Genomic DNA, 17,222 nt, shown 5'->3' with positions numbered 1-17,222 from the left:
AGGACATCATGAGACTTATATATATATATATATATATATATATATATATATATATATATATATATATATATATATATATATATTCAAGAGACTCTCCTTTAACATAGATTATTCAAGTGTGTATGTGTGTGTGTGTGTGTGTGCGTGTGTGTGTGTGTGAGAATCACTCACAAAATTTAAGTTACTGATCACTTTAAGATACTTTCTTTCCTGCGGGGCAAAAAAAAAAAAAAAAAAAAGAATTATAATCATCGACACTTTAAAAACAAAAAAAAAAAAAATTCTGCCAAAATAATAACTCCAAACCACAAATAAATTCGCGGAAAATCTCACTGTTATCTCCCCACCTCCTGGAAAGGCTCAAGTGACTTGGAGAAAACCAAAAACATAACAGCCCAATATCTAAAGCCTGACATGAGCCAAGGTATGGAACGACTGCTCAGCACGACAGCCTTGACACATGACAGTTCGCTCCCCTCACCTCCCTCCCTCACCTCCTCCTCCTCCTCCTTCCGTCGACGTCTAGCTCAGCAGTTCTGGGAAATATTCCCCCGTGTGTGTGTGTGTGTGTGTGTGTGTGTGTGTGTGTGTGTGTGTGTGTGTGTGTGTGTGTGTGTGAAGAGGGTTTTCCAAGTCTCCGCAACCACGTCACGACTTGATAATAAAGAAGTTCTCTGATCATCATCGTCGTCCATTTAAACTTTCACTTGCTGAACAAAAGTTATAATATTTTTTGTTTTGCGTTCGTTCATAAAAGTAGAATGATAGTTGTACGAACGCCTTTGCATCAATAAGATACCTCAGGTACGTATAACTCTTACTTATAATTCACGTATGTAATTTACCAAGTATGCATCTGTTTATATGTCACTATGTGACTGTTATCTTTTTTTTTAACTTCGTCTGTAAATCTATTATTCCCGCATGCTATTCATTTTTTCTTTCGTGCGAAATGTTTACATTTCTTGTCGGTATTGTGTCCTGAGGAAAAGATCTGTTCCGTACAAGATCTGGAAACCGTTCATGACAGAACTAAATCTGGGCGAAATCAGTCGATGCTCTCTTACTGCGTCCCTGTAACGTACGTTGTAACTAACTGTTATCATTAGTTACGCCCTTTGAGCATACTTGGTTTGGCTACTCGGCTGCAACACAGATGGGCCGGGGTTCGAGTCTCCGAGGGTGGCTTTTAAGACAGTGCATCACATATTGATGCGTGCGTTGCATGTTTTATTCTTGCGAGATAGACTTAGTCAGGTATTCGGTTGGGTTCCTACCGATCGTGTTGAAAGGAGTGTCCACATCCTTTCTCTATTTTCTCTATTCTTTAGTTAGGGTTATGAATGAAAAAAGAAATGTTGAGGAAAGAGAAGGGACAAATGTAACGAAGCTACTCTTGAATTCGGAGAAAGAGACAAACTCATGGAAAGATTCTGTTTACGGAGTGCACGGAAGACATCTGAATAATATATGAAGGTGTTACAAGCGAGGTGGCGCTTGTGTAAGGGTGTGTGGTGGCGGTGGGGTGGTACGAGCGAGGAGTCTGAAATAAATGCGGGAGTGCATTAGGGTTGTGTAATATCACCCTGGCTGTTTCGTGTTCTTTTATGGACGGGACATTACGTGAGATGAGAGTGAGATGGAGTAATAGCGGCGGCTGCTGAACAAATGCTTGGCCTAGAATGAAAGCCACCGCAGTCCTTGCTGTATGCAGATGATGTGGTTTTTCTTGGGAGAGTCACGGGAAGAGCCGGAGAACACCGAATGGTCAGTAATTCTGGCGACGCGAGCGGACAGAAGACGCGGAGATTAAGTTCCGGTAAAGGCAAGGATCTCATATATTTCTTATTTTCTTAAGACACGGTCAGTATGAACGACGAGGAAGTCATGGTAAATTCTTGGTATCCAGATGTACAACAGTTCTGCAAAGTGAACGAGTGTACGTACATCATCACCGTATTTATAAGGAATGGAAGCCAAAAATAAATGATGCACATATGAATATATATATATATATATATATATATATATATATATATATATATATATATATATATATATATATATATATATACATATATATATATATATATATATATGGAGAGGTTGAGTGAGGACAGGCTGACTAGGGGATAATGCGTGTCAAAAACTGGGAAGGGGGCGGGGGCATGTGGTGATTGAACTGGAGTTGGAGGGATTGAGTGAAAGATGCTTTTGAGTGATCGGGACCTAAGCATGCAAGAGCGTGTACGGGGTGCATGGGATAAAGCGAACTGGAGCGGTGCGGTACACAGAAACCAAAGCGCTGTCAGTGGGTTCCTACAAAGTACACGAAGCAGTCAGGTGGAAACCACAGGGAGGTCTATGGTGCTTGGCTGTCGACAAGGTGTGGCTCTGGTTTCGGTGCACTACACATGGCAGCTGCTAGAAAATGGAAGTGAGCAAACGAGGCTTCTTAGCGCTACCTCGCAAAGCGGGAAAACGGCGAATAAGTATGTAATAAATACACGGTCGTTAATTACTCTGTATGAACACATAAGAGAGCAATTACTTCCACCAAAAGACTGTCCATCACCTCCACCAACAACCTCCCCCCCCCCCCCCCCCCCCCCCCACGCCAACAACAACAACAAGCCACTTCCCCCATCCCCCATACCACCAAGCCAGCCACCCGAGTCCTTATTACCTCCAGTACAGAACGTCTGAGGACAAAATCCTCTCTCAACGAGGATAATAATTTCCTCCATTACGTGACCCCGGTCGCATTTACTCCAAGGCTGTGTGGCGGCGCGTCATTCTTTACGGTGGGCGCGTGCGTGCCCGGGAGACATTGGTTCCCGTGTATCATAATACGTTGCTAAAGCATTTACTTATGTCACTCTCCTATTTAAAGAGCTTTCACTGTAACATGTAATTTTCTGTGATTTTTCTACCGCCAATTGCCAGGTCGGATGCATGGAAGACCTTCTTTGTTTCGGACTCTTTTTCATTTGTGGGCGAATATTCACAGTGGCAATTATAAGCGGAGACTCGAGCCCTGAATCACGCCACGTGCTCACTTAACCTAACGAAGCATCGTACCGAGGATCGCATCATGCTTTCCGTCGTGCATGAAGCCTCGGTTCACCGAGTTACCGACGCATCGAACTGAGAGGTTCACGAGCTATCGAAGCGTCGTAATAAGAAATCATGCCAGATTCTCTTGTGAACCAACAAGGCGCCGAACTAAGAATCACATTAGTCTCTCTCTCTCTCTCTCTCTCTCTCTCTCTCTCTCTCTCTCTCTCTCTCTCTCTCTCTCCCTCTCTCCCTCTCTCCCTCTCTCTCTCTCTCTCTCTCTCTCTCTCTCTCCAACGAAGCATTGAGCTAAGGTTTAATACTCACCGAAGCATCGAACCAAAGAATTACCTCAGCTGATCTGGATGACTTGCGAAGCCTCACCACTTAAGAATCAGTAGTCTCCAGTCACTCGTTAACCAAGCAACGAACCAAAAATCCTCCGAACTACAGAAGTGTTCACTCATTTACTTCACAGAAAACATGGAAGGTATTTTTTTTTTCTTGTTTTCTTCTCCGGACGCGCGCTAAATATACCACAATGTTCAATTTTTGGAAACCAGGCACGGAAAAGAAATTCGAATTCGAATGATATATGTATATTTATAAGTGATTCCGATGGCGTGATAACCATGTTTTGCCAATACATTTATAATATTCTTGATGCTTCTCATGAAAATAACCTGGTAATTATTTTTTTTTTCATATATTTGAATATTTCTCGCGCCGAGTCCTCGAGTACGACCTTGAAAACCAAGTGCCTCACTGGCTTACATAACCTGCCTCCTTGAACTTCAACCTCCATGAATTACACATTTCGAGGTCGATATGACGAGAATACACTATCGTGTGTTATCCGAGATGGTTACGTCGAAATTCTAGCAGTCATGAATCAACAGTTTATAAACAGTTCATTTACATCATATCTTTAAGATGTTTGTTGATGGTACGATACGAGTTCCACGTAATTTCTGAGTGAGTTTGGGTTAGGTTCGGCTGGCACTTTAACGATAAAGGGAGAGGGAGATGAGCTAGACACGAACATTGACCACAGAAACAAACCTGAGAACCAACTCGTGTTTACTGGTGTGCCCATAAGCAGGTAGGAAACACGAGAACGATTCACAAAACTCCCATTAAGTGTCATTAGAGCTGGGGGTGACAGTAAATAGTTTAATTGCCCATATTAAGTCGGGGAATTACGGTGGAGGGAGGGGAGAGGGGAGAGGGGGCAGTCTTCTGGCCGAGGCTGAGCTACCCCTGCCCTCCCCTCCCCTACCCCCACGTAAGCTTCCAGGAGCCGGCACTTAATATGCTAATTATGTGAGTAGTGTGACTGCCAAGGTTAACATGCTCCATCGTGGTCACGGACTCGTGAGCAACTGCGAGAGTGACTCATACTGATTCTCTCTCTCTCTCTCTCTCTCTCTCTCTCTCTCTCTCTCTCTCTATGTATATATATATATATATATATATATATATATATATATATATATATATATATATATAAAGTCGCACTCGTGTACACTGTTCTCCTTCGAACTGCTCTTGAAAAAGTGAGGAAAAAGAAAAGAAAAACAGTACGGTATTATTTACTCTTTCAAGAATTGCACAGATGTGGAGAGAGAGAGAGAGAGAGAGAGAGAGAGAGAGAGAGAGAGAGAGAGAGAGAGAGAGAGAGAGAGAGAGAGAGAAAAGGATAATGAGGCGAGGAGAAAGACGAAGAGAATTGAGAAGGCTTTGCAGACATGGACTACATCTAATATATATATATATATATATATATATATATATATATATATATATATATATATATATGCACACACACACACGTTACCGGACTCCGCCTGCACGTGGCTAGACCGCGAGTGAAAAGCCGACTTCAGCGGGGGATCATATCATTGTCAGTTGATGAAAGGGATTCCAGACACGATGATGAACTTCTTACTTCAAAGGAAATCCATCCATTCCAGGCTTCTGCTTGTGGCTCAACCCCGAAGCTGCGAGATCCCCAATATATATTCTATACCACACTATCTTTTACTATAACTAATAACTCGTGTAAATCAGTTCCCAGTAAGTAAACATCACGTAACCTTCCATATCGTTTGTATGATTCTTCCAGCAACAACAAAACTCAGCTCAAACAGAACGTAAAACATCTAAAAGTCCTGTCCCCTCCCTCCCCTCAATGGCAGGTCAGGCGGAGAAATGGATTTAGTGTTTGCTTACGTTTCCATTAAGAGGAAACTTCATTATTCCAGATTCACGGTTGAATTACCCAGCAGCGGCTGGGATACTCTGGCAAATTGTTAGCCCGTTTTCTGTATGCGATACGCGTTTTCCTTTTTCGTATTTATTTCCCAGAGAGTGAGAGAGAAAAAAAAAAAAGAAATCGTGTAGTTAGGACACTTTCACTTCTTTTCTTTTTAAGTTTTGCTTGATTTTGAAGTCCTTTTCTTAGAATGGTGGATATTCCCGATGCGTCTAAAGGCTATTCAAAAACAGCATACATGACTGTATAAGCAAGTGTAGGGGTAGTCTGATATGCCACACACACACACACACACGCACACATATATATGTGGCCTTTACAATTACCCTTAACGCCTGTGGGTGTTGCAGATATTTCGGCTGGTGGATATACGTATGTTGAAGGTGACCACCTCCGTGACCCTGGCAGATGACAGGCCTAAAGCCCATACACCAAACCAACCACCCACGGCTGTGAGCACGTAATCACACGTTAATCAGCACGTATGGTTCCAGTACTGCACGGTGAAGCACCAATAAGCTTAGCCTTGGCTGAGTAATTACAGCACGTATGGTTCCAGTACTGCACACTGAAGTACCAATAAGCTTAGCCTTGGCTGAGTAATCAGTCATAAAACTTTGAGCTTTTGGTGCCGTTAGGCTTCGGCCAATGCGCCTTGTTCATTAAGTTTCTTACTAAACCTCCCAATCCTCGTTTTCTTTAACGTATGAGCCTTTACCTTTATAAGACTTATCCGGAAACCTTTTCCATCTTTCAGCTACGAACTTTTGGTTCAAAAAAAGTCTCAACCTGAAGCATTTTCATTCGGAACCTGTCCCGAGTCTTCAGGTTTATGAAGTTTGCCCAGAAACCTCAATTATTTTGACCGTAAACAGTGCCTCTGCTCTTGCATTTGGAGGCAAAAAAAGAAAAAAAAAAAAGCCCGTTCATAAAGCCGTGGGCTTTTGAGTCTGGACGACTCGGTCGTAAGGCTTTTAGTACTCTGACTCTACCGACTTCATCCAGCGACTGTACTGATGCATCTCAAAACTAAGAGTCGCTACTGTGTCAGCCTGGATGCAAAAGGTACCCAGACATGATGGGATGGACTGTATAACGGAGCATGAAAATGCTTTGCAATTCTGCTTGTAGTGGTGGGCGCTGTCTGCTGCACTTTCTCTTACTCTTCCCACAGACGTCTGTTACCTCCTCCTCCAATAGCAGTCTGCTTGCTTCTTTCTCCGTGCAGATCTCTCTTTCATCTCCTTCTGCCTCCTACAGATGTCTGCTGGCTTCCTCGACATATGTCTGCTGTTTTCTCTACTTCCTCTTCCCCTCCACACACACACACACACACACACACACACACACACACACACACACACACACACACGTCTGCTGCGTCTTTCTTCTTGCTTCTCCTCCTCCTCCTCCTCCTCTGATCGATGTCTATTCATTCGTCTTCTTCTTCCTATCGCATACGTCTGCCGCCTCCTCCCTGCATCCTACCCTCCTCCTTCTCCTTCTTCACCCTCCTCCTCCTCTTGCTCCTCACAGACGTCCACTAACTCCTCCACAAGCGTCGTCTCGACCCAGCGAGACCCCCCACCAGTCTCCCGTGCCAAGGCCGTTCATGAGACAAGGCTTAAGGACACTGTCACTCGCAGACACCGACCACCCTCCCCAGCACCCAGCTCCCCTCCCCTCCCCGAGGCTCCTGCATCTTAGCTAAGGCTTCTGTAATTATAAGCAACCTCTCCCCAACCCCCTCCCAACCCTCTAGTCCAGCACGGGGTAATTTCTCCGCTGTATTATTATCATTATTATAATCATAAACACTCCGGGAGGGACCCAAATTCTGATAAACATTTGGAAATGCGCCTCCAGGAACACACTCCAGGTTTTGAAACACGTAGAATGCACTTACAGGAACGCACTCCAGGTTTTGAAACACGTAGAGTGCACCTACAGGAACGCACTCCAGGTTCTATACATCTGAGACGCACTCAGAAAAGTACGCACTTAAGATTGTAAAACACGTGGGAAGCGCTCGGGAACGTAGACCAGATTCTAAAACAAGTCAACCGAAAGGAAAAAAATAAGAATTGGATTTTCACGCACATTTTTTTTTTTTTTATTTTCAATGATCAAAATATTTCTTAAAAAATTCTATTACATCGTTTAAATTCTTACTTCTGAAAGATCGCAAAGAATAGCACCTAATATCTAAGTCTGCAATAATTACAAAATTACAATATATATATAATATATATATATATATATATATATATATATATATATATATATATATATATATATATATATATATATATATTATCACCGAAATGCTTTTCGAATACATTGAAATAAAGCCAGCAACCTGCCTCAAAAGACATTTAATTTAGACCACTAAAGTGACTTCGAAGACCTTCACTGAAGACCAACATGACATCGAAGACCCTTTAAGCACTCCCATCGACCTGACTTCGAATCCCTTCAATCGAGACCTCCAATCTGACTTCGAAGACACCATAAAAATCACATCGGACTTTACTTCCGAGACTAATAAAAACGACTCGTTCTTAAGGACAGCATTCATACAAGACGCCTTGCCGTATATTCGCGAAGAAATATATTCGCCAAGAAGTGTATTCGCTAAAAAGTATATTCGCCAAGAAATGTATTCGCGAAGAAATAATGATCTTTGCTATGGTGCAAACACTTACCTATATCGAGGCCGGGCACCTCGGCAACTATGTTGGGTCGTACGCTGGAGGCGGACCCGCTCACTGACCACGTCCACAGCACCGCCCACCACCACCACCACCCTCGCCACGCCCACAGGCCCATCTTGTAGCTGAATAGGGGGGTGGGGTGACGGGGCCAGAGGGAGGGGGAAGGGAGGGGGGGGGGGAGTTGGACTCCCCTATCGGCTCTTTGGAGGCAGTTTGTAGCGAAAGCTTTTCACACCTGCAAAAGAAAAAAAAGCGAAAACTCATTTGAATACTTTACGTCTTGCATATAATTAAACACATAATTTCGTTATAAATGTCTCCGCAAAGTTACGTTCAGAACTGTTCGTTCAGTGGAGTGAAAATTACATAAGAATTGTGTAAAGCATTACAGTCAATGAAAGAGGCCCTCACTTACAAGCAACACTTGAGTAAATAAATAAATAAACTAAATATATATATATATATATATATATATATATATATATATATATATATATATATATATATATATATAGTGAGTGTGTGTGTGTGTGTGTGTGTGTGTGGATGAACTCGAAGTCGTGTCCATATTCTCTGTCACTCGAAAAATGAAAAACATAAATTATTCTTCACAAAGTTACCTAAACAAACACTTAGCAAGTATAATGAAGTACTTCAAACCCCTTTTACACAATCACCATGAGACGCACCACTACTTTTCAACTCTACTTAAAGAAACAAAAGAACATTTTCCAGATTTAACTTACTCAATGGGGCGAGTTTGAGCAACTTGACTTTAACACTTAAAAACTTTTTTTTTTTTCTCCCCCCCCCCCTATAGCCAACACGAGCAGATGACTAACAAATTATTAAAAGCCACAATATCTCAAAAGAAAAAAAAAAAAAGACTTTTTTTTTTTACACAACTCACAAAAGCGTTTTTTAAAGTCAATATATGAACAAAACGTTCGTCCATAACGTTTCCCTCCTTCACCAGGTTGTGCTTTAAGCTGAAAAGCTTTTTTCCCTTGCAGCTTAACACTGCAGCTTAACCTCACCATCGGGGAAAGTACAGCTGAAGGAGTCACATGCACTGAACAGTTGAGACATCGGATTTCCTTGGAGGATCAGTGATTCCGGTACCAACTGACTGTGATGCCGTGAACCTACACACACACACACACACACACATAGCTGTTACCTTCCCCTACAATCGTCCATCCAGCATTACACACACAAACGTGGGGTTGATATCTTCATGGACACAGGAGCCTCTCATTTATCCCAGACGATTATTGAATATGCAAAACAACATTCAGACGATTCCGTTTTACACACACACACGCCCGCGCGGCTTATTACTATCTTTCCCTACTGCTGAATAAAATATCAGAGAACATAATGAAGACTTTTGGCATATAGATTTCTGAGCGGCGGTAACGATATACGTCAAAAAAATATATAAATAAAAATAGACAAATTAATAAAAACTCAAGTTCACAGTGTTTGTCTGGGTGTGTGTGTGTGTCCTCTTGCAATTTTCATGGCCCATAAAGACATAGTAAACGAGGGAACTGGTGTCAACGGGTATTTTTATATTTCAACGCTAATATTTCGTCTTCCCACGCTTTCTCCACAGTGTTTGTGGGGATGTGGAGGAATAAAACAACCGCCTACATGTGTGTATATGTGTGTGTGTGTGTTCGAGAGAGAGAGAGAGAGAGAGAGAGAGAGAGAGAGAGAGAGAGAGAGAGAGAGAGAGAGAGAGAGAGAAACACGACCGTCACACGGTACCACAACATTAACAAGAGACGAGTTAAGACATAAACATGCCCGAAAACACCAACTTCCTCCCACCACGTACTACAACAGCCTCACCTCCTCCTCCTCCTCCACCTCACATCCCACACCCCAAACCTCAGCACATACATTATCATCCTTCACTGATAAACACCCTCATCTCCCTACACACACACACACACACACACAACACACACACACATCCTTAAGCGAAGGATTTCCATCCATCCTTCTCAACCAACACCTCTCTTTTTTTTTCCTTCTTCTTTTTTCTCTTCGTTCTTTTCCCTGAAGCGATCATCAGCCCCCCCCCTCCCAATCTTCCCCCCCACCAACCCCCAACCCCTTCAACCGACCTATCTCAAGCCAGACAAAGGGATCTTGCGCCTGTCCAAATGCAGGCAAGGAGAGAGAGAGAGAGAGAGAGAGAGAGAGAGAGAGAGAGAGAGAGAGAGAGAGAGAGAGAGAGAGAGAGAGAGACACAGAGAGAAATTCAGCGTCTAATAAATCTTTCTTTCTTAGCACCATGCACTGATATCCCCTCGCCTGAGAGCAATACACAGGAACACCATTCTGTTGCCTGATACGCAACACAAGCAAGATATCCCCCAGTCTGGCACGCGTGAGGAATGGCCATGTATCGAGTGGTTTCTTCAACACGGGAGTTTTTATATCCTGACTCTCTCTCTCTCTCTCTCTCTCTCTCTCTCTCGTCAGCACTTTCTTTTACATATACATCTTCTTTCGTATGTGCATAAAAATAATATGTATATATATATATATATATATATATATATATATATATATATATATATATATATATATATATATATATATATACACACACACACAGTGTCACACACACACAGATGGAAAGATCATTTTAGACAATGTGCCAGATATCTAGAAAAAACTGGAGATAGATAAACCGTTAAATAGATATAAAACCACAGTGAGAGAGGAAAAAAACGCATCTAATTACTATCATTAACGCCCCTTGCGTCATCAATATCGAGCAACACGCAGTGAAAAAAAAAGAACAACAAATTCTGAATCAAATAAATTCTGAATCAAATCTAAGAATGATTTCTCGTCCTAGTGAAGCCCCCTGCATGACGTTAACGTACCATGCATTCCATCCTCGTTCCTCACGTAAATCATAAATTCCCATGAGGAGGTAAAAAAAAAAAAAAAAAAAAAAAATAAGTTTGTGAGGACCAAGCTGTAAATCACACTCTATATATATATTAAGTAAGTTCTTGGGGGCCACCAAAGTTGTAAATCACACTCTATATATACATTAAGTAAGTTCTTGGGGGGCACCAAAGCTGTAAATCACACTCTATATATACATTAAGTAAGTTCTTGGGGGGCACCAAAGCTGTAAATCACACTCTATATATACATTAAGTAAGTTCTTGGGGCCACCAAAGTTGTAAATCACACTCTGGTACTCACAGCACTTTCCTCTCCTCTCCCTCCCACGCGGGCCCAACACTCTTGTTATGCAAATCAGCTGCAAATGGAAACAAATGGGCGACGTCTTTAGGAAACATTTGGAAAAGGACTAGGGAATAACACCATCCCCCCGGTGGCGACCCGACACTCACAGGGTCATAATGCTTCAGGTCACATGATGAGTAGCTGTGTACGGCGTAGTTTTCTCCTATTATGAGTAGCTGTGTACGGCGTAGTTTTCTCATATTATGAGTAGCTGTGTACGGCGAAGTTTCGTGCGGTTTTCGAATTCTAGTGCATTGAACGGCCATTCTGAAATTAGATTTTGAGGAAGCTGGTCACTATGACCATTTTCCCTTTAAGCATTTGTGTGTCAAGAGTGTTCCATCAAGCATTCTCTGCGTGTATCCCATACATCATGTCGTATAGATGATATGATATAGTGACGCATACACCGATACGTCAATACAGTACGCTCATTCAAAAATCTATCAGTACGAAATGAATAAGTTTCCAATGAATGTCAAACAAAATAATAAACTAATATTATGATAGTAATAATAACAACAATTATAATAATAATGATAATAATAATAATAGTAATAATAATAATAATAATAAAATTATAATAATAATAATAATAATAATAATAATAATAACAATAATAATAATAACTACTAATAATTATGGTTCTATTTTCCTCCCTCGCGCGTCTTTACCGTAAGCCATCATTTATTTCTTCAACTCTCCTCTTAACACTTTCTCTTTATCCGGGAAGCGAATTACCTTTTATTTACGATGGATTACAAACCATCCTGTCTCACATCCACAATGTGTTCTGAGGCCTTAGCGAAGGATTTACGGCGTGTTAAATCACCTTGGGACAACAGCTGTATTTGTTCTAGATCTCAGCAGCCTTACGCTAGCCGGGAACTAAGTCTTGCATCGAAGCCCCTGTAATCTGGACATGCAGGAGACGAAGTGTTGTATCAGTCTACGACAACGTGCTGGGAACGGAATATGCCTACTTCCTACGATGTTCATCTTGTAGTGTTCCCTCTAATGTCGTCTCAGACGACAGAGTAGTGTAGGAATCGATTTCTGCTGCATTTTGGAGATACAGTACAATTACTGCACCGATGCCCTAGTGTCTGGAGATACACGATTCTTACACTAATTTACAAAAATGTATTGTGGAACCACACAAGCAAAACAGAGTATTCAAACTGACATTCGAGGTATATTTTCAGATTCATATCTTAGGTGATCGAACCCCCTGTAACTAGCAATACCAGACTTGTTTCAGAGTGAGAAAACAAGGTGTAGAAAATACTTAGAAAAGCATCAACATAAACGCCAGAAAACGGATGAGATAGATAGAGATAAAGAGATGAGTATCTCATTATAGGGAGAAGCAAAGTGCGAGTGTGAGATACAGATATATGGGGAAATATGGAACCGATATATATAATATATATATATATATATATATATATATATATATATATATATATATATATATATATATATATATATATATATATATATATATATTTACATAAGTTCTGCAACAACTTTCTGTAACAAGAATCATACACAGATCAACAAATGATCACGTTGCACATCAACAGGTGGCGGCCTCATTTATAACCGGATAAAAATGTGTGATACAACGGTTGATTGATCCCTTCGAGGCTCGTCTTGCGAGAGTCTTACACAGGTCGTACTGGCCGTTCTCACAGCGGGTGGTGAGGTGAGATGCTGGCTCTCCCGCACTCTGTGTCTCTCTATAATCCAACTTTCTGTCTCATTCTGAGCAAACAGACTTCTAATGCTGTGGTGTGTGAGCGAAGCGTCACCTTTGGAGAACCTGTGTGCACTGAAAGTACAATCCCCTCAAAGAACTTCTCACTTCTACAGGCATCCATCATTTCCCTGCTACTGAAAGTAACGCAGCCTTGGAACTGCAGGATCTCCTGGAAAAGGGGTCCTGGAACAATCATAAATGGATAAATAAATGAGTGTGTATATATACATGTATATACATATACATACATATGTGTGTGTGTGTGTGTGTGTGTGTGTGTGTGTGTGTGTGTGTCGTGTTTTCCCCTCATACCCTTCATAACACGGCTGGCTTCCACAGTCGTGGGCAAGATGAAGAAGTAATCCAGCCTTATGGTTGTGCTTTTGGCTGATGTCCTGTAATATTTTCTTCCACTACCAAACCCATTCTCTCTCTTATATCAGACTTCATCTTAATGAAACTTCGCTGGGACTAAAGCAGCCTAGGAACTAACATCACTTAAGCTATGCACGTTATGTATCACTTTATGAGTTCCTCCAGCGACCAGCAGAAGGACGACTGGGATCAGCCAGGTTATTTACCCTGAAATATCGTCGTTGACCCGAGGCTTTAACAATACGCTGACCTACTCCTCCTGCGTCCGTGGCGGAGGGACGATGTGGAGATCGAGTCAAGTATGGTCTTGAAGAGAGTCGAGCAAGGTCTTTTAAGAGAGTCGCGCAAGGTCTGTAACAGAAGCCAAGTAAGGTCGAGTAAGAGAGTCAAGGAAGGTCAAGTAAGAGAGTCAAGGGAGGTCAAGTAAGAGAGTCATGGGAGGTCAAGTAAGACAGTCAAGGGAGGTCAAGTAAGAGAGTCAAGGAAGGTCAAGTAAGAGAGTCAAGGAGGTCAAGTAAGAGAGTCTAGGAAGGTCAAGTAAGAGAGTCAAGAAGGTCAAGTAAGAGAGTCATGGGAGGTTAAGTCAGAGAGTCAAGGGAGGTCAAGTAAGAGAGTCAAGGGAAGGTCAAGTAAGAGGATCGTAAGAGATAGAACTTTCCAGCCGGGGGCCTGAAGAGTAGTTTCTGGACAGACTGTGGAAAACGTTTTCGCCATCTCAGATACCTGAACTGATATCTTTTTTTCCTTTCTATGCCGCCCGATTTCTGGTATGCCAATCCTCCCGGAAAATAAGATCTGGATAGTCTGGCTGTGGATATGCACGTCAAGACATATTCCAATGGCATGATGAGCTTCCAGAGGCGTAAAGTAGTGCATTTCGGGTCTGCAGCTCGAATCCTCATGACTTGGAAGCTACGGTTCACCTCCACCCTTGGGTTCGAGGTGTCACACCACTTTCTCTGATGATACCACTGACCTCGATGTCTCCCGTGTATCACGCGAGGGAAGTCGAAGTCCATTTCGTAGAGCACCTTCGTAGTATAAGTTCCAAAGACGGCATAAACTCGTGGACTGAGGAATGTTTATCCACAACCACACTGTCGATGCGCTAAAATACACAGTTACAATTCTTGTGACAATAGAGTGATGGAGTAAAGACAGCTGACAAACACAGTCTTGTAGTCGAGGTATGTACTAAAGCTGGAGCCTGGAAGTAACCAGAAGGAGGTTCTAAGAATAATGGGAGGCCTTTATCCTTGGGATGGTCCACTCGCCCTCTAGCGTATGGTTTGGTCAGTCATAACTAAGGCAGTTAACTCATGAGTGGTGGTGGAGAGGGGGTAGGGTTTGACCTTGTAGCGCTGTTTGTGATCCTGTGAGAGAAGCTTATCTAAGCGAGGGGGACAGCGAGTTCCCCCCCAGCACTGCACTGGCTTACTGCCGTAATAAATCCAGGAGCCTTGCTTGTCGGCAACGTTTCACCGAGGCTCTGGAAGAATTTCAACCAGTTTTACGGAGAGCTGCTGGGGGTGGGAGGATGCAACAGACAGTGGGTTAAGAAACAGACAGTCGGAAGCAAACAGTGGTAGAGAGAGACAGAGAGGAACAGACAGGGACGACCTTAAGGGCTCCCTCAGCTGTGGGAGGGTACCACAAAATCTCTGGAGGGGCCGCACCACCTTCAACCGAGAGAGTTTACCACGAGAGCTGTATGTAGGGTGAAACGGGTAACTGCACGACCCAACCAAATTCTTGAAGGAGTCTCCGCCAGGATGTAACATCCAAGAGACAATCATTCCATCATGGACTCTCGTGTTCCATGCATGTGAAAAACAGACAAAATACATATAGTTGTAAAAACCTACAAATATACATATTTACATCGATATGCGAGTTAATTCATACATATACGTATAAGATCTACAGGAACCACGCACGCAACCAAAGCGACTGTTGCGACGAAGGAGACTATGTTGCTTCATAAATATAAAAAATATATAGAAAATGGTGACTATTGAGCCATCAGCACTTGACCAAGGACTCACTAATCGTATAAAAGATAAAATATCTACGCGTTCACCAACACCGATCAGGACATACGTAACTGATCAAACCCACAGCAAGTCCCTCCCTGTCGCCGTCGACCGACCCACCGGGTGGACCATCAACCAAAATGAGCAGGAGATCAACAGGAGGACGAGCGTCAGCCATCCTAATCGTTCTTGGACGAAGCAGCCACAACAAGATATGCTGAAGAACGAGGCAACCTCTACAGGCTCATTCATATATACATAATATATATATATATATATATATATATATATATATATATATATATATATATATATATATATATATATATATATATATATACACCAGTGGTATGCACGCGTCTCTCTCTCTCTCTCTCTCTCTCTCTCTCTCTCTCTCTCTCTCTCTCTCTCTCTCTCTCTCTCTCTCCCTCCTTTGTCATACGCAATCTCCCACAACTGGAGGGTCGTAGCCTTTTAAACAAAGGGGAGGGCCGGCGGTAAAGGGCTCTCCTCACATGGGACGAAAGGCTTTGCTGAGCTGAGACGAAATTAATGTGTCTCGGATAAGCGAATTCTGCCTCCACTCGCTGGAGGCATTTCAGTTCGAGACCGAGGACGTGCGATAGGGCGACGCCCCTGCTTGCTTAGTACGCCACACTGGACCTTAAGAGAGGGTGGCTTACGTAACGCACAAGACCTGAAGGTCGACCAGATATGATGAGGTGTTGCCTGCTTCAGTTTCATACGAGTGGGCGACTTTCATGCCACGTTTCAGTTTCAGTTGCAAAAAGTACCCGGTAAATCGAATGCCTCGTTTCGTTTCACGGAGATCAGCAGATCGAGCGCTTTATTTCAGTTTCATTTGCGTAACACGCCTAAATCACACGCCTTGTCTCAGTTTCCCTTGCTTATCACCACATAATCTAACTGCTTGTTTCAGTTTCATAGCATTCGTAAATCAAAGGCTTTGTATCAGTTTCATATCCCCGGTAAATGAAACGAATCACTGACACACAACCCGTTAAATCGAACGATGCGTTTCGATTTCATACAACCGGGTAAAATCACACATCTGCTCTCAGTTTCTCTTATAAGATCACTCGACGAATCAAGCACCTCGCTTCGCTTTAAGTCACAAACCGAACGAGAAATGAAAAAAAAAGGAACATCGAGTTTCAGTCTCATCCTCACACACACCACTGCCCCGTACCTCGAATACATCAGTTTCAGTTTCATCTCAGATACTATACACACACATACACACACACACACACACACAAACACACACACACACACACACACACACACACACATACACACACACATACATACACACATACACATACACACACACACACACACACCTCCATCCCTCCCACGTTTCGCCACTCCAGACCAGAACTTCAGGAATACAGTGTTAAAAAAAGGAAGGGGAAAAAAAAATAATGGAACGTCTTCGCTTCGGACCGAAGTGTTTTATAAGGTTCACCATCTCAACCCATCCAATCTCTCGCCCAGTCACGCGATCCAGCGATCTCTGCTGGCTCTCCAGTGTACTAAAGAGGCACATAAAGGAGGGGAAGATATACCCGTGGATTTTGGGGATCGCAAGACGTGGAGGAAAAAAAAGAAAAAGAAGAATATGGATGGATTTCGAAGCTGTGGTGTGTGGTAGGAACATATATGTGGGTGGATGTCGAAGCTGTGGTGTGTGGAAGAAACAT

At 42.5% G+C, this 17,222-nt stretch overlaps 1 protein-coding gene across 1 annotated transcript in view; it reads right to left on the bottom strand.

Annotated features, from left to right (window-relative positions):
• LOC139756350 (B-cell receptor CD22-like) overlaps nucleotides 1–17,222 on the bottom strand; it is a 245,926-nt gene that overhangs the window by 87,897 nt on the left and 140,807 nt on the right. Inside the window, exon 4 of the mRNA XM_071675716.1 lies at nucleotides 8,038–8,281. Coding sequence (XP_071531817.1) covers nucleotides 8,038–8,161 — 124 coding nt within the window. The 5' untranslated portion in view covers nucleotides 8,162–8,281. The remainder of the gene's footprint in view (nucleotides 1–8,037; nucleotides 8,282–17,222) is intronic.

This window comes from Panulirus ornatus, chromosome 21 (assembly GCF_036320965.1).
Source record: "Panulirus ornatus isolate Po-2019 chromosome 21, ASM3632096v1, whole genome shotgun sequence".
In the NCBI taxonomy this organism is placed as follows: domain Eukaryota; kingdom Metazoa; phylum Arthropoda; class Malacostraca; order Decapoda; family Palinuridae; genus Panulirus; species Panulirus ornatus.
Note: the sequence above shows the minus strand (reverse complement) of the source record. Positions and strands in the feature narration are given on the sequence as shown.